Source organism: Hyla sarda, chromosome 1 (genome assembly GCF_029499605.1).
Source record: "Hyla sarda isolate aHylSar1 chromosome 1, aHylSar1.hap1, whole genome shotgun sequence".
NCBI classification, from domain to species: domain Eukaryota; kingdom Metazoa; phylum Chordata; class Amphibia; order Anura; family Hylidae; genus Hyla; species Hyla sarda.
The window spans coordinates 497,674,876-497,701,690 of record NC_079189.1 but is presented as its reverse complement, the minus strand read 5'-3'; the positions used below and the strand labels follow the sequence as shown (position 1 = coordinate 497,701,690).

Genomic DNA, 26,815 nt, shown 5'->3' with positions numbered 1-26,815 from the left:
CTCACTGCCCCCCCATCCCCGGTTGTATAATTACCTGTTGCCGGAGTCCGCGCTGCTTCAGGCCTCCAGTGTGCGTCCCCTGCATGGTTGCTATGCGCTGCACGGCGCGGCGCAATGACGAGTCACGTCACTCGTCATTGCGTCTCGCACCGCATAGCAACGACGCAGGGGACGCCACACCGGAGGCCTTAAGCAGCGCGGACCCGACCGGGGATGGGGTAGGCAACGGGGCAGCGGCGCCAGCAATGGGTGCCGCTGCCCCTTCTCTCCCCCTGTCTGTAGGCGCTGGCAATGGGGCATCGACACCGATAGACAGGGGGAGAGAAGGGGCAGCGGTGCCGATAGCCAGGGGGAGAGAAGTGGTGGCAGCAGGGCTCTAGACCCCAGGAAAGGCAGGGGGAGAGAAGCGGGCAGCGATGGCCTCTCTCCCCCTGCCTTTCCTGGGGGCTTCTGCGGGCTCAGAAACAATGTATCGGGGTATACACATGCACACACACGCACCCTCATTTTACCAAGGATATTTGGGTAAAAAACTTTTTTTACCCAAATATCCTTGGTAAAATGAGGGTGCGTGTTATAGGCCGGTGCGTGGTATACCCCGATAAATACGGTATTTTGCTTGTGAATTCCCCATTTGCATCCGTGTACCTTTGTATGTATATATTGTTATGTTGTGGGCATAGTGCTGTCTGTCTGCTTTGTAGTTGTACTATACAGCGGTGCACTTATCAAGTGTAATACTGAATATCCCATGTAAAAAATGTGCAGTTACTTACAGCTGATTATTATGGGTCTGGCTACTAAATCACCAGAAAATCTGCTATAGCTAAAAAGGTTTTAGCGCCTGGATCTTATAGCGACCATCTGACAGCCTAAAGAGGTTGTTCAGGCTATAGTCCAAAGACAGCATTGCACCTGTCGAGGACAGCCCCATTTAGCTGAAGGGGCTGAAATATCACAAACAATGGAAACTGCATTAGGAAACAGCAAATCTTTCAGAACATATAAGTAACGTTATGATCTTCTGCTTTTCCATGAAAGAGAAGAGTGTGCATATTTTATGGAAACCAGATGACAAAACAGGAATAAAATTCTGTGTTATTTCGTGGGAGTAATATGCTTAGTGGACCTAATTCTGCACTCAATAAAAGTACAATGTGACAAATAGTTCAATATGCGACAGTAATGTACAAATCATGCACATATGCTCAGCATACTTTCTTTTTTTTTAGGCAAAAGCAGAAACATACTTTCTACAATGAAAACATTCAAGGAAAGAGATGATATGGTGCCAAAAAACTGTAGTAACCTCATTAGACAACAGCAATGGTGGATGACAGTCATACTTCGGAATATTTAGCTGTTCCATATGTCAATAAAGGAAAAGAAATAGATTATTTGAATAATATCCTATAGTGACATCTTTGAAGTATAGAATGGTCTATGCCCTTTCATAAGGAAGCAATTAGGAGAGTTTATGTCAATGCTAAAAAAAATGAATCTATTCTTGGTTAGTTTGTCTTAGATTTTCATATTGAATAGGGCTAAATGAGATTCAGCATGATCACATGACTGATCATTGTAAAATGTAATGTAAAATTGTAATTCCCCTGAGTCATTCACCTAAATCATCTTTAGAATTGTGTCAGATTTGTGTGTTAGGCTCAGTCCACATCAAGTGTGTGTCCTCATTGATACTGATACCAAAGTATGCTTAAATTTAGAGGCGCAAGTATCATCGATTTCAATGGCCCAAACGCAGGCAGCTACTGAATCTGTGCAAATTATTTTCGGTAGGAAGGTAGCTAGGACATACCTGTCTATGTGGGGACTACCTAATAAGGTAACTGTATACATACTGTGGGACATACTATCATTAAATATCCTTGTGGTAAGTCGTCAAACAAATGATATTGTATAGAATTTTTTTGTATTTGCTCATATAATTAGAAATGTACTGTACTTGACATTTCTGTTATATAGTTGATTATGCCATCTCAACTGTATACTACAGTCTAAGAACATGAGTTTTCATTGGCTCATGCTGTCTGACAGGTAATTATATTGTCTGATCTATGTTTGCACCATCTATTCGCTGGCTTATCTTAACACCACAAATGTGAACTAAGACTTGGCATGGTGGTTGCTGCATCTAATTCAAACCTCCTCATTGAGTGAGGCTCAACTCTTTTAATTTTAAGTTTGGTGCAGGTCATATGAGCCAGTTTTTGGTGCATGCAGCTTTATCAATCTTTCACAGTATTGTAAATGTGAAGATGAGGAGTAAATGTTTTTTTTTTTTGTTCACATCCCATAGCATTCTAGCTTGCAGGCCATCAGCATACAGCATCAAATATGTTCCAGTAAAATGAAACACAGAGTTATTAAAGCAATATATTCAATCACAGCTGTAACTCATGATAGAATGATCAAGTGACTAAGCCTCTCCACTCTCCAAACTTATACCTCTGACAGAAGGCTGTGACATACCTCATAGTATAAGGAAGAATAAATTGTTATTTATATTTACGTTATACTATATAAGTTATTACTATGAACCCTTATATGCAATGGCCTGACCACAACAAAGGATAAATATCCATAAAGAGGAGGAGCATTAAGGGGTTTTATGTCAGAAAAGAAAGGCCTTTGTTAATTAGCTCCCCTTTTCCTATTGCTATACAAAAAAAGTAAAAAAAAAATGTTTTTACATATCTGATACTGCTGCATTGCTAACTGTCTGAACTATTAAAATGAAATGTTAGTAAATCATAAAAATGTTATTTTAATAGTTCAGATAATTACCCATGCGGCAATATCAAATTTACGCTGGTTTCTGTACAGGATCATCAATAATGATCATGAACAGCAACCGGCATAAACTAAAAAAAAAATGTTTTGCTGCTGTTTAGTCACATCACATGTTAGAAACTGTTAATATGGCCATTGTACATTATTTTTCAAGTAGAATCAGCTGAACCCCTTTTTTTTGCATTTTGACGTTTTTTTCGATTAATCGATGAAATAATCTGCAACTAATCGATTATTAAAATAATCGTTAGCTGCAGCCCTATTCTGCAGTGTGCAAAGCGCAGCAGAATCCCATTGAATTCCACACGGAAAATCTGAGGTGTGAACATAGCCTCAAATTCCAAGCCACAAGTTCATTTTTCACCAACAATAACCTGCATTAGACCGAATATACTTTCAGATGTTAAAAATGATGTCTTCTCACTATTAATTCTGCCTGGACATTTGGATTCATGAAAATATATACTTTCTCTGTATGAAAAAAAATAAAATCAGGCTGGCAGTTTGAAAAAATGCTGCATTCTGAATATGAAACCTTCAACATGTCCTACACCTGCTTTAATAAGTATTCTGCATTCCCTTGCAATCTGATCAAGGACATTAGAAAGTAGGGATGCGTAAAAAAAAAGTATGAAGCCCCTAGGCTGTATTGTGACCGTGGGACTGCACCTTGTTTCTAGGCAGAAGCCTAGAGGGATGGGTGCAGTTTGGAATCTTTACCTTGGATGACAAATAATTTGCCTTGCCATCATTAATATATATCAGAAAGTTTACACGTCTAACCTTGTTGGGTTAAGTCCTGAACCGCGAAGCTCTGAGTAAACAGAGTAAAATTTTACTCCATATAACTAAAGATGAATAATAAGTGTCAATCTTGTACACCTCAAGTTGTATAGAGCTAAATCTTTACATAGTACTAAACAGTTCATACATGGATAATGGAAATAAAAAGTTTCTTGCCGCTGACAAAGAATTGTTATATCAAGTCTAATTCAGGATTGGTATGAGATAAGCAAAGGAGTTCTGTCCGTAGAAGATCCTTTTAGACATGAGGCATATTGTGGCCTAGTTTAATTAGGTGGACATAACCTCACCTTTGTAATATCATTCTTTCATATTGTGATATAGTGCAAAACATCCTCATTTCATTGTTTAAAATCATAAATCTTTATTATGACACTAACCCATATCCGCTGTGACCACTGTGGACTGATTCTCTTGTACAGACACAGATGTCTGGTCCTGGTCCATGCTACGAGAGTCCTCATTGGCTTCAAGCTGGCTGTGACTGTGTTCTGACCGCAGCTCAGAATACTCATCTTCTTCCCTGCAAAAGAGAGAGCGCATACATCACAGATCTTTCCCCACAGCATGAGAAACTGAGAAATGCTCAAAAGACAAGACTCCTTAAGGATGGACCACCGATTACTAAGAAAAGAATATCTTGTATCTCTTATTTTTTTCAAATAAGAGGACGTCAAGCCCAATGAATGAAACAACAAGCCCCTGCACCTGAGCCTGCTGGCCAGGCAAGAAGCACAAAAGGGGGCCAGATGGAGGAGAGAAGGGGGAAATTATGTGGCACACGGGGGGGGGGGGGGGGGTGATAAAGGGGGGGATGATTGGCACAGTGAAAATAAAGTGGCCTGGGGGATCAGAGAGAGAGACCGGGGGGTGTTTGGGCGCATGATGATGTGGCACAGGGGGTTAGAGGGGAGAGGAATGAAGTGGCATTGGAGGGATCAAGAGTGGATGATATGGTACAGGGGGATGATATGGGGTGAGTAAACGGCATTGGGAGATTTTATTGTAATATCGTTATTATTGTGTTTTATAGGTAATAACACTGAGTGAGTACACTAATGTATTCGGTCATTTAGAACGATTTTTGAGCCTCTTTTCCCCCAACAGCGGACACTTTTTTTCCCCCATGTCTGCTATTGGGAGTTTCTACTTTAGTGGTAGTAGTATACAGTGTTTCCCATCCATCTTTAGATTCACAGGGATAAAGAAAAAAGAAAGACACACAGGCGCCCCTGGTGAAGTACGTCAGACAATGTTAAAGTGGTACAGGATAAGAACACTCACCCTGTGGCGTTGCGGTCAGAGCACAACATCTAATCGCACATGTATTATAAGCCGAAGTCCTGTAGCTCAGTTCGTCTCCCAGTAGTCGGTTCACAAGGCTTGAAAACCAGTATAATAAAATGTAGTTTATTGGAAGCACATATCAACGTGTTTTGGTCCAGAATGGGCCCTTCGTCAGGACGAGGTGCTGACAAATCAGAAGGGCATACAGCCCGCTCTCCCATGTGATGTCCGACATTAACCCTTTAGACGCCACAATTAAAGTTGATCGCAGCATCTAAAATGCCAAACACAATCTGTGGTAGCTCAGTGGAGCTGATCAGGACACCCGCGAAGTCCCGATCAGCTGAGAAAATGGGCGAAGGTTCCCTACCTTCGTCCATCCTGTCTGATCGGCGCTCCAATAATGCAGGACTTAGCAGTCTGTGGTAATGGAGCGCTGATAACACTGATCAGTGCTGTGTTATATGCTCCTTTAGCATAGCATTGATCAGTGTCTAGAAATAAAAAAAATATATATATGTTTGCCTCCAGCTGTTACAAAACTACAAATCTCAGCATGCCCTACAGCCCTGGGCTGTCTGGGCATGCTAGGAGTTGTCGTTTTGCAACAACTGGAGGCACACTGTAAAACAATGCCCTATAGAGACAAAAAATATTGTAAAAATACATTTGTAAAAAAAATACAATAAATGTAAAAAGAAAAAAAAAAAAAAAAAACAGACCCTACACCTAAATAAAAGTTTAAAGGGGTATTCCAGGCCAAAACTTTTTTATACATCAACTGGTATATCAACAGATTTGTAAATTACTTCTATTAAAAAATCTTAATCCTTCCAATAGTTATTAGCTTTTGAAGTTTTCTGTCTAACTGCTCAATGATGATGTCACGTTCCAGGAGCTGTGCATGATGGGAGAATATCCCCATAGGAACAGAAAACTTCAGAAGCTAATAACTATTGGAAGGATTAAGATTTTTTAATAGAAGTAATTTACAAATCTGTTTTAACTTTCCGGAGCCAATTGATATATATATATATATATATATATATAAAAAAAAAAGGTTTTGCCTGGAATACCCCTTTAAAAACCACCCTCTTCTCCCCCTCTTTTTCAAATAAAGTTAACAAAAAATAAACATATTTGGTAATGCCACGTGAATAAATGTCTGAACTATTAAAATATAATGTTAATATTACCGCACGGTCAATGGCATACATGTAAAACAAAAATACCAACGTCCAGAATTGCTGATTTTTGTTCACTTAATGTAGCAAGGAAAAAAAAAAAAAAGTGATCCAAAAAGCCCCATCAATAAAAATGGTACTGATAAAGAATACAGATCACGGAGCAAAAAAATTGCCCCTATACAACCCTGTATATGGAAAAATAAGAAAGTTATAGGGTTCAAAAGAGAACATTTTCAGCATTTTTTTTTTTTTTAGATATAAGGGAGAGTGGGGGAAATACATTTTCAGTTTTAGTTTCCGGCCAAGCACAGCCTAAATTTTCAGTTTCGGACCAAAATTTTCCTTTCGGTGCATCCCTAGTAATAACATTTATGAATCAGCCAATGGACGTAGAATAAATCAGCAATACAAATAAGGTGTTATATGTATATAGCTTGTCACTTACTTTGTGAGAAATAGGGCTATAGACCATTACCTGGTCATGACCCTTCTCACAATTACCGTATATACTCGAGTATAAGCCGACCCGAGTATAAGCCGAGACCCCTAATTTCAACCCAAAATCCCAGGAAAAGTTATTGACTCGAGTATAAGCCTAGGGTGGGAAATACCTCATCCCCCCCTGTCATCATCCAGACCCGTCATTAACATCCTCATCATCATCCCCTTGTCATCATCCCACACATCCCCCCTTCATCATCCCCTTATCATCCCACACATCCCCCCTTCATCATCCCCTTATCATCCCACACATCCCCCCTTCATCATCCCCTTGTCATCATCCCACACATCCCCCCTTCATCATCCCCTTATCATCCCACACATCCCCCCTTCATCATCCCCTTGTCATCATCCCACACATCCCCCCTTCATCATCCCCTTATCATCCCGCACATCCCCCCTTCATCATCCCCTTATCATCCCGCACATCCCCCCTTCATCATCCCCTTATCATCCCGCACATCCCCCCTTCATCATCCCCTTATCATCCCACACATCCCCCCTTCATCATCCCCTTGTAATCATCCCACACACCCCCCTTCATCATCCCCACCCCCCTTCATCATCCCCACACCCCCCCCCCTTCATCATCCTCTTCTCATCATTCGCCCTCAGTGGTCTTCAACCTGCGGACCTCCAGAGGTTTCAAAACTACAACTCCCAGCAAGCCCGGGCAGCCATCGGCTGTCCGGGCTTGCTGGGAGTTGTAGTTTTGAAACCTCCGGAGGTCCGCAGGTTGAAGACCACTGCGGCCTTCAACATCATCCAGCCCCCTCTCACCCCCTTTAGTTCTGAGTACTCACCTCCGCTCGGCGCTGGTCCGGTCCTGCAGGGCTGTCCGGAGAGGAGGTGGTCCGGTGGCATAGTGGTTCCGGGCTGCTATCTTCACCGGGGGCGCCTCTTCTCCGCGCTTCCGGCCCGGAATAGAGGCGTTGCCTTGACAATGACGCAGAATTACGTTGGCAATGAACGCACCTCTGCGTCGTTGTCACGGCAACGTGACTATTCTGAGGCCGGGCCCGAAGCGCTTAGAAGAGGCCTCCCCGGTGAAGATAGCTGCCCGGAACCACTATGCCACCGGACCACCTCCTCTCCGGACAGCCCTGCAGGACCGGACCAGCGCCGAGCGGAGGTGAGTACTCAGAACTAGAGGGGGTGAGAGGGGGCTGGATGATGTTGAAGGCCGCAGTGGTCTTCAACCTGCGGACCTCCGGAGGTTTCAAAACTACAACTCCCAGCAAGCCCGGACAGCCGATGGCTGCCCGGGCTTGCTGGGAGATGTAGTTTTGAAACCTCTGGAAGTCCGCAGGTTGAAGACCACTGCGGGTGGGGGAGTTCACTCGAGTATAAGCCGAGGGGGGTGTTTTCAGCACGAAAAATCGTGCTGAAAAACTCGGCTTATACTCGAGTATATACGGTACTTCAGCTGCCATACGGCACACATACTGCTGCAGTGTCTATACACCACATTCTGGTGGCTGGTACTGCAGCACCAGGCACCACCATATGTAGAGAGGATTCAAGGTTGCCTGATCAAAAAGTCTTTGAATGTTGGAATGTACAATTCCATGATGTAATTAGGTATAAATCGTCCCTGTATTTTTTGCCCCAAAGAAAACTAAAGAGATAATGTGTGTTTTCATAGACTTTTTACAATTATTTATCCAATAAATCAGCAGTATTACATCCACAAGCAGGATCTAGAGGCGATAACAGAGGAGATTCCAGATCTCTACATCTATCTATTCACTAGATGGAGTGTATTTAAGAAATGGTAAAGATTTGGTGGAGGGAAATGCAATATTAAGTAATACAAACTACAGAAGAGACTGGTAAAATGTTGTGAGGAGTTCCAGAATCTTTAAATAGAAATCACATGATTCTTCTATGTAACCATTTTAAAGAGCATCATTTTTTTTTGCCAAACTTTGTTTTACACAATAGCCTCAAGGTTCATCCTGGTCAAAAGGCAGCTTGGAAGTTACCGGAAAACACATGTTCTTTGCACTTTGATGTTTTAATGAATGTCATTCTTTTTTTTTTCCCTTTCTTAAACAAAGACAAGAAAAAATGTGTCTTGAAACTCAGGAGTTTTTTTTTACTTACAACAAAACTTCCAAAAAATTTACACTCAAACAAGCCTGACAAAGAGTGTCAAAGCATGGGGCGAGGTGGTGGTGGGGTGCAGCACCCCAGCTACAGCATGTCACAATCAGATAATGGAGACTTACTTGTTGCACTTTATGCTTACTCAAGCTTTGGCACTATATTATATATATATATATATATATATAACTGATCTATAGAAGAACTACAGTTGTCCTCTGGCTAGGTGTGCACCCACCTTTTCATTGGGGTTTGGGTTTTAAGGTTAGGTATTTTTAATGGGAGGGTGTCCTGTATGGTAGTATGTTATACAATAAAGCATTCAGTACTTACAAGATTGTCAGTTTTTTTTTTGTAGGTTTTGTTATTGGTTATTGTCTGGCAGTGACTGTGGGGCTGTTGGGAGTTTTGTAGGTTGGTTGCTTTCTATTTTAGTTTCTATGACAAAAGCTTCAGCAGCAGAGGAAGTCTGAGAAGAGTAGAAACAACCAGTGGCTAAACGTCATGTTACGCTGTCCCGTTACAGCAGGCTTACATACAACCTTCAAATTTTTAAAGGGGGGGGGGGGGGGGGGGGGGGGGGTCAGGTTCTGGCCTGTCCACAGATTTCAGCCACTTTTTGCATTTCAGTACGCCCACTATTGAGAAGTATAGGAAGTCAAAAGCAACATTAAAAGCTTATGGTTTATAAAGGGAGTGGCTCATCTATATTATGCATTATCATATCTAATATCCTTCATTTCCTTTCCCAGCTTATCAACCATTAGTAAGAGGGGAGTCGCCAATTATAATCATGGATGTCCCGGGTGACTGTATACATTAGTACACAATTGGTGTCTGTCAGCCTCAGTTTACAGTTATGAATGATGTTTCACACTCCCTGTATTTTCTATCGTACGCTTCTATAATAAGCAGAAATTAGAAATGACAACATAAAATTTCACACAAACTCAATCAGAAAAGAAACACCGGAGGAAACACCCTGAGAATTATCTTCATGTGAGCTGCCTTTCATATAAGTACACTATAAACAATGGCACTCCATGGACTACATTAATGATATACATTAAACTGTTAGTCATACTGGGAAGACTAAGAAAATAAGACATGCCCTGTCACTGCCTTCACACAATGCACATCTGCTATATAGAAAACTTGGAAACCATTCAGTTTTATGCTATGAAATAAAACAAATGCTAAATGTTATGTTTATTCATTTTACTTATAGGCTGAAGGTTTGAGTAATTTTAAAAGCCTTATCTAGTCAAGGAAAAAAAGACTGCATTCTTTTCATACAGACAGTTTACTCTTTTTGCCTACCCGTAGAACTTTTTCTTTTCTACCATGCAGTGATCACGTATTTATCATTTACGACTTTTGTCAAAAGTCGCTATTTTACGGGCAAAGGTACTTATTTAGGCGCAAAGCTACATCACCTATCAGTAGGCGTGAGAATCACTTCTACCTTCCACAATTCAACCTTTAACCTCTTGTGGACGACAGCATCCCACTACTCCCCTTCTTTGACACGCGATCAGGAGCTGAGCGCGGGTCATAGCTGGGTGGTCCTGGCGGCTATCTGCCACCTGGACCCATCCCTAATGCCAGACATCCCCGATAATGGTGATGCCTAGCTTTAAAGGGGTTCTCCACCATAAGGTGATTTTAGTATGTACCTGGCAGACAGTAATGGACATGCTTAGGAAGGATCTGCGCTTGTCTTGGGGCTAAATGGCTATGTCATGAGATTACCATAACACTGTAGCTAGCTTTTTCTGAACTTTTATTTCCTGTTTGACTTTTCTTTTTTTTACTACAAATCCCACAATGCCATCTTCCTCCCTTCCACACATCAGCCCCCCCCCCCCCCATTGAAATATAAATGAGCTGCACCCATTCAAATCAGTGTGGTTTTTAATCAGGGTGCCTACAGCTGTTGCATTAGTTGCAGATTGATCCCTCCACCCATTGAAGCAGACAGGCTCCCTGTCATCAGCTGACTAGTGAGTCAGGTCTTAGCCGCATTTCAAGCTGGGAAAAATCCGAGACAACAGTCATTTTGTTTGCTGGTAAAAATAAATATTGGGGTGAAAATCACAGAAGAATTGTGAGAAAACCATCACACACAGGTACAGACACTATATTATGAACTACACTAACTTTACAGCCCCTGTAGCATAGTCAAAAAATAATAATTCCTGGAATACCCCTTTAACCCCTTAGACACCGCAATCAAATTTGATAGTTGTGTGTAAAATGCAAGTAAAAATGTCCCGGCAGCTCTGTGAAATTAAGTAAAAACACCTAACCTGCCAAATTCAGGACCCAGGAAAGTGTCTACTTCCCTCCCTCACAAGTTTCTAGAAAAAGTGTATGTGGTAGAGATTTTCCCACCACAGCAGAGCTGCGCAAAATTTATCACCCTGCTGCACCTTCTTGATAAATAAGATGCACGCTAGTCAAACCCCCCACCCAAATAAACGTGGCAAAACAGCTCTACCATAGACATTCTTTGATAAATCTGGGCCGGTGTACTAAAATAAAGCCAGAAAACAGATTTACAGGTTACAGAGCTAAACTAGCTTTCCTAGTGTTTGTCTATAAGTACCACAAAACATTAGAACAGTATTTATTAGTGCTGTTCATATTCGCATCAAAGTTTTCCTATCATTATGGTAAATTCAATAGCCAAAATATTCAAACAGAAACTGATGGATCCAATTGACTTAGGTTTTGTGTCAGGATTCCTGTATTTTTTACAGTACTGTAGTCTGTGTTATTCTTTATGTGGTTAGTAAATCCACAGTGTATAAATAAGTTTGGGATAAACATATACAGATGTAGCCACCGCCAAACGGTGGTACGGGGCACAGGTATGCTGTAACCTTCACACCTGCCTGGCAACCAATTTACATGACTGTCACTCACTACAGTACATACTTTCCATAGCACTTTACACTTTTGAAAAGTATACACAGCAGCAGTATTGCACACTAAGCATGTATACAATCTATGCATTGCTCAATGCTCACTCCAGTCCAGTGAACGAGTATGGCCGCCTGGAAGTAGAAATGCTGTATGCCTCACTGCTTACACTCACTACATTTGCTGGGCTGAGCACATATGTATGGCTGCTAGGTGTAGAAAAGCAGGGGCTCTGTAATGTGCCCTACTCCCTAGCGTACAGTTTAGGATTATTGAACAAATACACTGTCTATATACCTAGATTATGATAAAATAAATGGGAAGGGTTTAATGGTCAAGAGGCATGAGCAATCCAATATTCAAGGCTGTTATACGCTATTCTAAAACCACATTCATAGTAGAGAAATTATTTATCACTAAAAAATAAAGATCAAGGAATAATTCATACCTAATAGTTGTCCCTTGGAGGCGGTCAATCTTTTTGTTTAATTCTGCAATAATGCTGTGCAGCTCAGTGATTCTTTCCTCGTATCGTAACGTTGTCCTCTCTTGCACATCCTCGTGTTCCCTCATCAGATGAGACTGTTCACACTAGTAAAAGTAAGCACACAGTCAATAAAATAGTTACCTGCCTCTTATAGGATATGTTTATACAGTCTGGACACACTGCCCTAATTTATCAAACTGTGTGAGAAAAAGTGGAGTGATTTTCCCACAACAACCAATCACAGCTCAGCTTTCACTTTACCAGAGCTCATTAAAGGGGTATATACCAAATGGCTCCAGAAAGTTAAACAGATTTGTAAATTACTTCTATTAAAATTACTTCTATTAATCCTTCCAATAATTTTCAGCTGTTGAAGTTGAGTTGTTCTTTTCTGTCTGACAACAGTGCTCTCTGTTGACACCTCTGTCTGTCTCGGGAACTGCACAGAGTAGAAGAGGTTTGCTATGGGGATTTGCTTCTACTCTGGAGACAGGTGTCATCAGAGAGCACTTAGACAGAAAAGAACAACTCAACAGCAGCTCATAAGTACTGAAAGGATTAAGATCTTTTAATAGAAGTAATTTACAAATCTGTTAAACTTTCTGGAGCCAGTTGATATATATATATATATATATATATAAAAAAAAAAGTTTTTCCCTGGATAACCCCTGTAACTGAACTGTGATTGGTCGCTGTAGGAAAATCTCTCCATTTTTTCTCTCACACAGTTTGATAAATCTGGGCCTAAATATTACTAAGTTGCATAGTGAGGAAATCCATAGAGCAGGGGTACTCAACTATTTTTAGAGTGGGTCCGCTTATACAGGTCTGCCATCCAGTGAAGGTCCGAGCTGAACGCTAAGGCCTGGTTCACAAATTAGTGATGCCACTGTGCCCCCAGAATTAGTGATGCCACTGTGCCCCCAGAATTAGTGATGCCACTGTGCCCCCAGAATTAGTGATGCCACTGTGCCCCCAGAATTAGTGATGCCACTGTGCCCCCAGAATTAGTGATGCTACTGTGCCCCCAGAATTAGTGATGCCACTGTGCCCCCAGAATTAGTGATGCTACTGTGCCCCCAGAATTAGTGATGCCGCTGTGCCGCACATAATTAATTATTCCACTTTTTCTCTCACACAGTTTTAAAAATCTGGGCCTAAATCATTTTATAAAAAAAAAAAAAAAAGGTATAGTATACCTTTTATATATACAACCATCAAATAGAAAACAAAACAATGTAAATATACTAAGTTGCATAATAAGGAAATCCCTAGAGCATGAAGTCTATCATACCTGAGTCCTGTGTAAGAATCTTATAATAACATGGAATGTGCATGGACTGGGAGACCAGACTAAATGTTGTGCCGTTTTTTATTATCTTACTAGCTGTCTCCTGGCTACTTTGGGCCTATTAGAAACCCATTTGACATTAGATAGTTTAGAATCAATCAATAATGAGGGGTGGGTTTGGAATATCATTTGTGTTTTTCTAGTTTCTCAAAGGGTGTTTTAAAACTTATACATCAGATAATCGAATATACTCTGATGAGCAAGGCTATGGACTCCAGAGGTAGATATGTGTTCTTGTAAGGACTTCGTGCAAGACTTCAATATCTAAATATCTTGCTTCTTTTGTGTACACCTGTGCCTGTAAGTTATTTTATACACTCAATAAAAGTTTTCAAACATTCCAAGTGCTGGGATCTTTCCCTATTAATCTGGTCTAAGAGTTTGCATACGTCCCGCTCTTTTCATTAGGGGGTTTGATGAAATTAAATTAATGATCAGCCCAGCGGGGCACTACTCACAGAGGTCACGTTCAAGCACTGCCCTCCTCCTGTTTGTTGGGGGGCGCTGGAACTCACTGTATGCCAGTGGTCTCCAACCTGCGGACCTCCTGCTGTTGCAAAACTACAACTCTCAGCATGCCGTTGGCTGTCCAGGGACACCTACGTCGGGGCCTGGGAAGGACAGCAGTCAGCCTATCACTGGCCGGAGCGATGTCCCGCCCCGGCCAGTGATAGGCTGAGTCCACTGTCCTCCCCAGTGCCCAGCGTGTGGCCCCGACGTAGGTGAGTTTAAAGTTTACTTTCTTTATGTTTTGCAGCCCGGGCATAGCGATACAGCAGACAGCAGTGTTCTTCAACCTGCGGACCTCCAGCTGTTGCAAAACTACAAATCCCAGAATGCCCGGAAAGCCGTTGACTGTCAGGACATGCTAGGAGTTGTAGTTTTGCAGCATCTGGAGGTCCGCAGATGGAGACCACTGGCATACAGTGAGTTCCAGCGCCCGGCAGCCCCCAACAAAGAGGAGGAGGGCAGTGCATGAATGTGACATCTGTGAGTAGTGCCCCGCTGGGCTGATCATTAATTGGGGGGGGGGGGGGGCAGAACAGCGCTGGTGGGTCACATAGGATTAGTGCCCCCGATGTGGGGACAGTGCTGCGATAGGCTGATAATACATTCCCGAGGGGGAGGGGCCTAACCGGTATTGCGGTATGGGGGAAAATTCTTATCGTGCAGCCCAAAAAATTCGGTATTCGGTATGAACCGGTATACCGCCCAGCCCTAACAGGACCCTCAGTTTACGCAGAAGATTTTTTTCATTGCTGAGGCAAACTTTTATGTGGATGGTGAAGTTAACAAACAAAACCACCACTATTGGTCTGACACTAACCCACATTGGATAGATCCCTCCAAGACTGTTGGAACACAAAAATTTATGGTATGGTGTGGTATATGGGGTACAAAGATAGTGGGGCCATTATTCATCAATGGAAACCTCAAGGCCACTGGATATGCAAAATTGCTACATGATGATGCGTTTCCCTCTTTATGCACTGAAGCTGGCACGTTCCCTGAGTTTTCCAGCAAGATGGTGCACCACCACATTATGGGTGTCAGGTCCGAGCATTCCTAGATGAACAGTTTCCTAGAAAGTGGATTGGTCATTGTGGGCCAGTTGAATGGCCCCCAAGGTCTCCCGATCTGACCCCTCAGACTTATCTTTGAGGTCATCTGAAGGCAATTGTCTATGCTGTGAAGTTATGAGATGTGCAGCACCTGAAACTACGGATACTGGAAGCCTGTGCTAGCATTTCTCCTGCGGTGTATATAGTAGTATATAACAGTGTATACGGATACTGGAAGCCTGTGCTAGCATTTCTCCTGCGGTGTTCCTATCAGTGTGTGAAGAGTGGGAGAAGAGGGTTGCATTGACAATCCAACACAATGGGCAGCACATTGAACACATTTTATTAGTGGTCAGAAACTTGTAAATAACTCATGAAATAATAAAGTTACATTAAAACCAAGGACATCATTGTTTTTCTTGTGAAATTCCCAATAAGTTTTATGTGTCACATGACCCTCTTCCTATTGAAAAAACAAAAGTTGGATTCAAAATGGCCGACTTCAAAATGGCCACCATGGTCACCACCCATCTTGAAAAGTTTCCCCCCTCACATATACTAATGTGCCACAAACAGGAAGTTAATATCACCAACCATTGCCATTTTATTAAGGTGTATCCATATAAATGGCCCACCCTGTAGTTTACAAATCTGTTTAACTTTCTGGCACCAGTTGATTTAAAAAAAAAAAAAAAAAGTTTTCCACCAGAGTACCCATTTAATAGTAACTGGATGATTCAATACCAGAAAAATAAGGGTTCTATGAGCAAGACCATGAGGTGGTTGTGTGTGGAGCCAACCTTGAGAGAGGAGACAGTTTATTTTTAATTATTTAGTTTATTTTTAATCTGGGAGGGTCTCCAATGATTATGGGGCTGAGGGATGTTCTCTTGTTTTTGTGTGAGAAAATGCTGTGTATGTATCCAAAACAATATAATCTATGATGTATATCTAGTGTATAAAAGGTAGGTAGCCATTTTTAATAAACAGATGAGCACATTATTGAAATTAGAACAGGAAACTGATATCACTTGCGCAAATACTGTGATGAATTGGGATGAGTGCACATATGTTACATAGTTAGTATGGTTGAAAAAACACATACGTCCATCAAGTCCAACCAGGGCATTGAAGGGAAGGGTGTAAGGGGATAAGGGAAAGGGATGTAGTTTTATAAGTCTGCATAAGCATTAATGTTATTTTGTTCCAGGAATGTATCTAACCCTGTTTTAAAGCTGTTAATTGTTCCTGCTGTGACCAGTTCCTGAGGTAGACCGTTCCATAAATTCACAGTCCTCACGGTAAAGAAGGCGTGTCGCCCCTTTAGACTAAACCTTTTCTTCTCCAGACGGAGGGAGTGCCCCCTCGTCCTTTGGGGGGGTGTAACCTGGAACAGTTTTTCTCCATATTTTTTGTATGGGCCATTTATATACTTATATACATTTATCATATCCCCCCTTAAACGTCTCTTCTCAAGACTAAACAATTGTAACTCCTTTAATCGCTCCTCATAGCTAAGATGTTCCATGCCCCATATTAATAGTTACATAGTTAGTATGGTTGAAAAAAGACATCTGGCTCAAAATGTTTGGCCAGAAAAGAATCTATTTGTGCTTAAGCAATACTAACAACTCACACAACAAAGAGGCATATATGCACTCACCGACGGGCTAGTGTCGCAGCATTCCGGAGTCCAGGTCATGGGTAGCGGGATCCTAGTGTAGACGCTTGATGGGAGCGCTCAGAGGCAACGCCAGCGGTTTCACGTGAGTGCGCACTTCTTCCTGCTTCGTCCTCCATGGAAGCCAGAAGAAGCCCGCACTCACGTGCAAAACTGCCGGCCTTGCCTCTGAGTGCTCCCATCATGCATCTACACTAGGATCCTGCTACCCGTGACCCTGACTCCGGAAAGCTGCGACACTAGCCTGGCGGTGAGTGCATAAACGTCTCTTTGTTGTGTGATAATATAGTATACCATAGTATATGCACACTGCAGGTGTCATTTATATTGTATTGCTGAGGTCGGCTGCTGGCTCTGTGTGTAGGTAGATCCTGCTGAGTGTGTCCTCCCCTTTCTGCCTTTTTTGTTAATACTTACAACTCAGCCTCTAGAATAGATCTGTCTTGATGTAATTCTGCGGCAATAGGTACAGTTAAAATAAAAAATACAAAAAATAAAAAATACAGTCACAGGTCTTTTCAGCCATTCACCATTGACCTTGGAAATCAATAATGTAGAGAAGGGTGGCATACAATCATTTTGCATAACTAAACCCCATTGGTTTACTTTGTTGGGTAATACACAGTTGATTGAATTAAATGGAGGAATTTGGGGATATTAATAAAGTAACTGTGGAGGAGGGGATTGTGTGGGATGTGCTTAAGAACTACCTGAGAGGGTTACTATTTTAAGAGATCACTTAGTTATCGCTCATTGCACCAGATGAATAAGCTGAAGATCACTAGAAGTAAGATCGAGGCTTCCCTGAAATATATCTCTGGGAATTTGTTGCCGGGAAGTGAAGGGCTGCCCTTTGAGGCTTATCCCCTTAAGGATGCAGCCCATTTGGGCGTTAAAAACGCAGAAAATTTTATTTTTAAGTTTTCATTTTTTCCTCCTCGCCTTCAAAAAATCATAATTCTTTTATATTTTCATCCACAGACTAGTATGAGGGCTTGTTTTTCGCGCGACCAGTTGTCCGTTGTAATGCCACTCACTCACTTTACCATAAAATGTATGGCGCAACCAAAAAAATACTATTTGTGTGGGGAAATTAAAAAGAAAACCGCAATTTTGCTAATTTTGGAAGGTTTTGTTTTCAAGCCGTACAATTTACGGTAAAAGTGACATGTGTTCTTTATTCTTTGGGTCAATATGATTAAAATGATACCCGTGATAAAACTTTTCTATTACTGTTGCGCTTAAAAAAAAAAAACACAAACTTTTTAACCAAATTAGTACGTTTAAGATCCCCCTATTTTGAAGACCTATAACTTTTTCAATTTTCCGTATAAGTGGTGGTATGAGGGCTCATTTTTTGCGCCGTGATCTGTACTTTTTATTGATACCATATTTGCTTATATAAAACTTTTAATACATTTTTTATGAAAAAAATTTGGAATAAAATGTTATAAAAAGCAGCTATTTTGGACATTTTTTTTTTTTTACGTTCACGCCGTTCACCGTACGGTATCATTAACATTTTATTTTAATAGTTTAATAGTTAATTACCTGCAGGTCCCTGGCTGCGATCAACAGCCGGGACCTGAAGCATGACCTGGACATCGCTCCGATGCCTGCGGTTATGCTTAGGATGTAAATGTACGTCCTGGTGCGTTAAGTACCACGTCACCAGGACGTACGTTTACGGTGCTCATCGTTAAGGGGTTAAAGGAAGGTTGGCCGTGTTGTTACCATTCTTGGTGAGTCTCAATGAATTCTGAGGGGCTCCCTGCCGACGTCTGAAGCTATTAGAATTTTTATTTGGGGCAAAAAAAACAAGGATCCTACGGAAGTAAAAGCATATCGCCCTATTTCCATTTTAAATACTGATATTAAGATATTTTCAAAGGCTCTTGCCCTGCGGCTTAAGAGGCATCTGACTGACATAATACATCCTGATCAGAGCAGACTTTTTTCTAGGTAAATACATAGTTGCCAATATCCATACAGTTTTCTTATCAACACAGTTCGGGGAACACATACATATTGAGTGATTTGGAAATTCAAAAAAATTGTCTCTGTTAGTTGACAATATTCTTCTATTTATAAGCAAACAATCTTTAGGGGACAGTAGGCAGAATTCAAGGATGTGGAAATTGTATCGAGGGCAGGAGAATTCTTCAGGCATTTAGTCCTGCTTTGGGCAAGCAGGGCTAAATGCCTAAAGAATTCACATATAACCGGGCAATCAATTTTGCCCTGTAACTAAACTCCTATAGACTGCAGCTGTGCGCTGCAGCCTATAGCGAGCCACGCAGGATGACAGCGTTCCGGCGTAGGCACGTGCGATCACATCACTCATTGTGCTCCCCTCCGTCCGTACCAGTAACAACATTGACCGCCGAGTCCCTGAACCTACTGGAGTGCACATGGGGGCGGAGTACAGGTAACAGGGGATCAGAGAGGTGAGGTTTGGTAAATAATGTGGTACAGGAGAGGAGAGGGGGGGTTGGGCTGAAATATAATGACACGAGGGGCATCAGAGGGGGGGGGTATAATGACACAGGGGCATCAGGGAGGGGAATATAATGACACGGGTCATCAGAGGGGGAATATAATGACACGGGGCATCAGGGGGGGTTATATTGACACGGGGCATCAGGGGGGGGGATTTAATTAATGGCGCAGGGGGCATCAGAGAGGCGGAATATAATGACACAGGGGGCAACAGAGGGGGGGGAATATAATGACACGGTCATCAGAGGGGGAGGGGGAATATAATGACACGGGGCATCAGGGGGGTTATAATGACACGGGGCATCAAGGGGGTTATAATGACATAGGGCATCAGTGGGGGGGAATATAATTAATGGCGCAGGGGGCATCAGAGGGGGGGAATATAATTACACAGGGTGCATCAGAGGGGGGAATATAATGACACAGGGGGCATCAGAGGGGGGTATAATGACACAGGGGGCATAAGAGGGGGAGTATAATGACACGGGGCATCAGAGGGGGGAATCTAATGGCGCAGGGCGGAATCTAATGGCGGAGGGGGCATCAAAGTGGGGAATACAATGACCCAGGGGGCATCGGGGGGAAATATAATGACCGCTGCCCCCCCCCCAATCTCTTGTATGAGGCCCTAGCAGACAACATGAAGGAAATGTTCCGTCCCTGCATGACACGCCTGCTGAAATGCCCCCTCCATGTATCTATGCGATACATGGGGGGGTGCGTGTCGGCCACTGCGTCATGTGGACAAGTCGCCATTCCTGCCGAGGCCCCTTACAAGAGATTGGGGGGGGGGGGGGGTTCCAGCATTCAGGATAAGTTATTTTGCACTGCAGTATTCCTTTAATGGGGCAGTTCTTACTTATCAGGGACCCTATCCACCTAATGGGGTGACATACTGGTCTGCCTAGCCAATCAAGGTTTTATTAATAAAATACCATTTTTACATACTATTTGGGTTAAAATTATTTTGTACCAGGACAACTGGATTGTTATGAGGGACAAGTAGATTCTGCTCAGTTTTAGTCCCTTGGACACCCCTGAGTGTTAGAGAATTTGGGTGCATATGTGGTTTAGAAATCAACTGGAATACATGTCATCTCCCACTGGACTTGGAGGGTTTAGATAATTTTGAATATTTGGGGATTAGTATCTGCAAATATTAATGATATTGTCAAGTTAAATCTGGTATTGGCATCGGTGAGTTTCAAGAGGAGGTGGGCGACTTGGCTAAAACCTTCAACAAAAAAATCTCACTGGCTGACCATATTGCCTTTCTAAAAATGAGCACTACATTTAGGGTGTGTTCACATTATGGATTTCACCACTGCAAATCCAAATGTTTTACATACAGATTTTCCAATAGATTAAATGAGGATTCCACATTATGTCTAGTAAAGAGTGAAACACACAGCTGCTTTCTTGCAAAAACAGCACCACTCCTGTCCTCTCCTGTAATACCACACACAAACGGATCACAAATGTGACGCTGTTTCTAGAAGGAAACCGCTAAGGTTTTCTAATCCTGGACAAATTTTAATGCCAGTGTCTGCGCAGAATCATTCTGGTTTGTAGTTTCTGCTTAGGTTCTCTAAACATATTGACAGAGGATTACCCTAATGAGACAAACCCTTCAAAACCCATTCAGACTTTACACCTGAAAGTGAGGCTACAACATGATGCTACCGTGTAGAGCCATGCTACTCAACCAGTGGGTCTCCTATTGCAAAATGATACCATCCTGGGGGCTGAACTTTAACAGCTGGAGGCACAATGATTGGGAAACTCTGGTATGGAGAATATGACTCTACAAAAAGTTCATACTGTGTCACAGAGATGTGCACTGGCAATTATTCTGGGATTTCTTCACATTAAGGTTTCTTACTTCGCAGAAATAACTGATAATGACATGTTTGCAAAACATTGTGTATACGCTTCTCATAGTGATGAGAACGCTACAGTCCCTACTGACTGGTAATAATTCATCAGTGTCTTAAGAACTATTGCTAGTTGCTTAATAAGCACGCTATAATACTGCTGCCTAATGCAACATGGCACTAGGGCCATTTTTACAGCCGTGCAGCACTTAATAATTCATTACTTCTCACAAGTGCTAATTGTTTCAATGATTAAACCAACATTGCTGTTAGAAGCCTCAGCCTTCTTTGTGTGTTAAAGGAGCACTCTCAAACTAATTTTTGCTATTGCACTCCTTATGGTAAATAAAAAATCTTTCTAATATACTTTGTTTAAAAAAAAAAAAAAAAAAATGGTGTTTTCTATGTTTTATTTGTGTTTAACCCCTTAACGATGCCGGACATAAATGTACGTCCTGGTGAGCTGGTACTTAACGCACCAGGACGTACATTTACGTCCTATACATAACTGTGAGCATCGGAGCGATGCTTGGGTCATGAGTGGCAGGTCCCGACTGCTGATAGCAGATAACGGCATCTGCAGCATTGTGGACACTAAAATGGATGATCGGATCGCCCACAGCGCTGCCGTGGGGATCTGATCATTCAGCATGGCAGCCGGAGGTTCCCCTCACCTGCCTTCCGCTGCCTTCGGCTGGGTTCACATCATGTTTTTGCCATACTGTTTTCAATCCGTTTTTCTAAAGAAAACCGTATGGAAAAAAACGGAAGGAACAGTATGAGAAAAAGTAACCGTTTTTAAACTGTATACTGTTTTTAAAAGTGCATACAGTTCCGTCCGTTTTTATAAAAAAACAAAAACGTTTTTGATCGTTTTGTCAATTTTTAATGGGAGGGGTGTTGGGTGGGGACTTTAGGATGCAAGTGTGCATGTGGAACGTAAAAAACGTATACGGTTTCCCGTATGGGACTGTATACATGTGCGTTTCCCATTGCCGTCCATGTTAAAAAAAACGTATGCGGTTGCAGTACGGTTTTTAAACCAGAGATAAAAACGTGGTCAACCATGGTTTTGACTCCGGTTTAAAAACCGTACAACTGGTCGCGCAAAAAACCAGCCCTCATACTAGTCTGTGGATGAAAATATAAAATAGTTATGATTTCTTTAAAGGCGAGGAGGAAAAAGCGAAAAACGTAAAAATAAAATTGAGTCCTTAAGGCCCAAATGGGCTGAGTCACCAAGCGTTCTTCTGTTTTTGCACTTTCGTTTTTTCCTCCTTACATTTTAAAAATCGTAACCCTTTCAATTTTGCACCTAAAAATCCATATGATGGATTATTTTTTGCACCTCCAATTCTACTTTGTAACGACATCAGTCATTTTACCCAAAAATCTTCGGCGAAAGAAATCACTGTGAGACAAAATTAAAGAATAAAACACAATTTTGTTTAACTTTTGGGGGCTTCAGTTCCTACGCAGCACATTATTTGTTAAAAATGACACCTTATCTATATTCTGTAGGTCCATACGATTAAAATGATACCCCACTTATATAGGTTCGATTTTTGTTTTGATCTGACTTTTTCATTGCTTTTTATTCATTTTTTTATGGTATAAAAAGTGACCAAAAATACCCTACTTTGGACTTAATTTTTTTTGTGCGTACGCCATTGACCATGCGGTTTAATTTCTGATATACTTTTATAGTTTGGACATTTACGCACATGGCGATACCCCATATGTTTGTTTATTTTTATTATGTTTTTATATGGAATTTTGGAAAAGGGTGGTGTTTTAAACTTTTAATAAGGAAGGGGTCAATGTGTTTTTTTTTTTTTTTTTTTACTTTTATTAAACATTTTTCTTACACTTTATTAGTCCCCTTAGGGGACTTTTAGGAGAAAACATTAGATCTGTGTGATCTGCACTCGATTGATAAAGCCTGGTCCTGCCAGGCTTTATCAATGTGAGAGTTGGGACCTGCACAGAAGCTGAGGTAAGCCCTCCGGCTACCTCCACAGTAGATCATTCACCACCAGCACCACCCCCGCGATCGCGCTGCCGGAGCATTTACAGGGTTCTTTAGACGCCGCTGTCAACTTTGACAGCAGCGATCTAAAGGGTTAATAGTCGGCCGCGGCGATCGCCGCATGTCAGCTGTTAACGCCGGCCCTCAGCTACAAGAATCAGCTGAGGGCCGGCCGGCATGACGCGGGCTCGAGTCGGGAGCCAGCGTCATACCCGGTTAACGGTACATGGACGAGTATACACGTCCATCGTCGTTAACCAGTTAAAAAAGCTGCCACTAGGTGTCTCCCCACTTGTCCAGAGCACATTTCCCCTCATCTTTTACACCGACTTTGGACTCCTGCTGGCCTGGCAGAAGTCCAAACACGGGAAATGTAGTCTGGAGTGCTGAGGGGTGTGTCCAGCCTTATCCAACCATAGCTTATCTCACATTGAACTGCTCTGGGCTGTGTGTAGCAGAGTGAGGGAGGAAGTTCTCCCCTGTATGGCTTCAGATGATGTCACATCTGCTGGGTAACGCCCCTTCCCAGTCTATAAACCTGAACCTGAGGCTAAGCAGCAAATACAGAGCAATATCAAGGTAGAAAATAAAAAATAAATAAATAAATAAAGGGGGTGGTTTATCCTGATGGGGGCAGTGAACTGGGAGGATTATAAAATGTATTAAGTTAATGGGAGGTACTCTTTAAAGTTAGTGGGAAAAAAAAAGGTAAATTACCCTTGGTGCCACAATGAGGCACTGTCACTATAAGGCTAGGTTTCCACACAGGTTGTTGGAGAACTGCTACTGGCTTTGGCTCAAAAACTACAGTGGTAGATTTCCAAAAACGTCAGAAAAAAAACTGTGTGGAAATCTAGCCTATTTACACCATTTAACTACAAATAACACAACCAAATCCTTCTGTATTCCAATCTAATTCTAAGGATAATAAATAGAGTACACATTTTTGCAATATTAAATCTTATAGGAACATGGAAAAGTATGCGTTAATTGTAGAGGTTGCAGTTTAATGTGAACAAAGAGCAGAACATTCTGACAGCTGTAAGGCTGACCATACACATGAGATATTTATCTGTAAACCATTAGCAGATCATGCTAGGTTTGGTGAAATATGATGACAGTCACTCACATAAAACTGCCCCTATGCTAGATTGGCCAACAACTATCATTTATGAATCCCCCACAACACAAACATGCATGCCATACACATAAGATAGCTGTTGCCCGAACCTTCATTCAGTTGATAGCCATCTCCTCCAATCCACACATAAACATGTACGCTCAGCTTGACTGGACAATCATTAGGTCTGAATGAGAAGGGAGAAAGGTAGAGCCAAAAACAAAAAGTATTGGAGGAACTTGATATCCAGCATGCCTCCTTCTCGATGCTAAAATCTACCATCAATGAATAGTCAAGAGGCCCCCATATATATTAGATGTCTGGCTATAAAACATGTGTATTGAGTACTAAATCTCAATTAAAACCAAAAGGATCATGTTGAAGGCCAACAGCCCAATCTTTTGCTCCCTTGGAATCTGCCATTAGGAGAGTCAGGAGGTCACCATACACAGCTGGTTGGCTAATCCCACCAAGGTTCCCATCAGGTTCTCCCAATATTAATCCAATGGACAGTTTAGTTTTAGAATCATCTGCCGCCAATAATCAGCAAATAAATATATCAGTTCTATGGATGGTTGACAAAGCAAAACTTTGGACCTTTTGTGAATGTGCCTTTTAAGCAAAGAGCATGAAAACGGGAACATAAGCAGCAGAAATTTACTTAAAGGGGTACTCCCACCCTAGACATCTTATCCCCTATCCAAAGGATAGGGGATAAGATGTCTGATCGCAGGGGTCCCGCCCCCTCCCATAGACTTGCATTGAGGGGACGGGCGTGACGTCACACGGAGTCGCGACTCAGACCCTCCAGCTATTCCGGTGAAAAAACAGGTGGGTGCCGCATGCAATAATGCATGGGTCCCCAGCGACGGGACCCCCGCGATCAGACATCTTATCCCCTATCCTTTGGATAGGAGATAAGATGTCTAGGGTGGGAGTACCCCTTTAAAACAAAAACAGCCCATTTGCAGCGCCAAGAACAGAAAGCAGAGAGAAATTAACTTCACATTCAAGGTCTGTACAAACATATCTCTGGGGAAGTCTTGAGAAACTTAAAGACTGTGATTTGTTTGTACAAACTAAATTTGTTTTTCAGAAATTCATAAAATCAAAGACAATTACATTTTAGTTTATATCAATATAAGTAAAAACCATCAGATGTTACATAAAAGCATTGAAACTGAGAACACAAGGGAAGCCATAGAAGAAGAGGCGAATGTAACACAGCAATGCCATGCATGCACGCCATGTACTATATTCACTTCTTTTGAAGCTTTTCAGAGAGTAACACCTTAAGGGTACATTCACACGTACAGTATCCCGCAGATTTCAATGTAAACTAAATGACAGGAGCACAGCTTCTAATCTGCAGTTACAAATCCTGCGCATCAAATCTGCGCAGGATCCTGTATGTATGAACGCACCCTAAAACAGTATGCGATGGAGAGTACGCCAATATTATCTTATCACAGACGTAAAGTATGGACTCGTAGAATTCTATGGCCACCATATTTGGGATTCTTGTTATACAAATCCAAAAAGTGGCTATATATATATATATATATATATATATATATATATTATGCAGGACTATATTGTCAACTTTACAGCAGAGAATACCGTGCATGAATCCGAACCAAGAAGCACAAAATAAATACATGTAGTGTCCTTGACTTCAATTTACTACAGTCACCTCTGTTACCCTTGTGGGCGAAAGCCCTATGTCTGCATATTTGTATACAAAGAACATGGGAAGAATTGTGGTGACCTGAGGAATAATAGAGATAGGACATCATTTGACTCCACAAGCAGCAATAAGAACAAAACTTACTGCAGGTCATGTTTGTAATAATTTATAGGGAATCGCCTTGACGGCTCCCAAGATGAATGTTGTACTTTTTTCTGCTGTGGCCTTGTACACCTTATAAAAACTCAACTTATCGGCCATTATTAAACCACATCAGTCAGTATCTGTCTGCCGGATGAGAGATTTATCACTGTAAACTCCCACATATGTGATGACTGTAGACAGCAGGTATTCTATTTTAACACGGAGCGCTGCATAAACATTCATAGCAATAATTTCAATGTTGCAGGGAATTGGAGTTCTGAGAAGATCTGTGCTCTTCCAGCCAACAAACATTAATTTGGTGCCAACATACTGTAATATATTTTTATACCAATGACAGAAAATGTTCCTATATATCGGTGATTTCAATGAACATTTAGAGAATATTTAAAGCGTACCCGTCAGATCCAACAAAAAAAATGTTTTTAATATATCACTCAGTACCTAATCCTGACCATGTACATCTAATTTTTATGTGTCTAGCACCTCTATTTTTTTTATTACTTTTAATTTATCTCACTAGTCTGAATTCCTCTCAAAGAGAGGAGGCGTGGCCTCACTGTACAGGTCTCCACCCCCTCCCTCAGTATACTGTCTGCTCACAGCTTGTCCTCACTGACAGTAGCGGGACACAAGCTGACAGTGGGAGGATTTTTCCTGCGCCCACAGCTGTCAATCAAGGAAGTGTGTCCATGACGTAGGTGATGACGCATGGACACAGCAGGACTAGTATGTGTCCAAG

The 26,815-nt window shown here is 41.8% G+C and overlaps 1 protein-coding gene across 6 annotated transcripts in view; it reads right to left on the bottom strand.

Moving 5' to 3' along the window:
• Positions 1-26,815, bottom strand: part of MCC (MCC regulator of WNT signaling pathway) — a 418,752-nt gene that overhangs the window by 117,503 nt on the left and 274,434 nt on the right. For all 6 annotated transcript variants that reach the window (XM_056537453.1, XM_056537452.1, XM_056537454.1 and 3 more), the window contains 2 exons: positions 12,070-12,212; positions 3,996-4,138 (listed from right to left, as the gene is read on the bottom strand). In XM_056537453.1, coding sequence (XP_056393428.1) covers positions 3,996-4,138; positions 12,070-12,212 — 286 coding nt within the window. The remainder of the gene's footprint in view (positions 1-3,995; positions 4,139-12,069; positions 12,213-26,815) is intronic.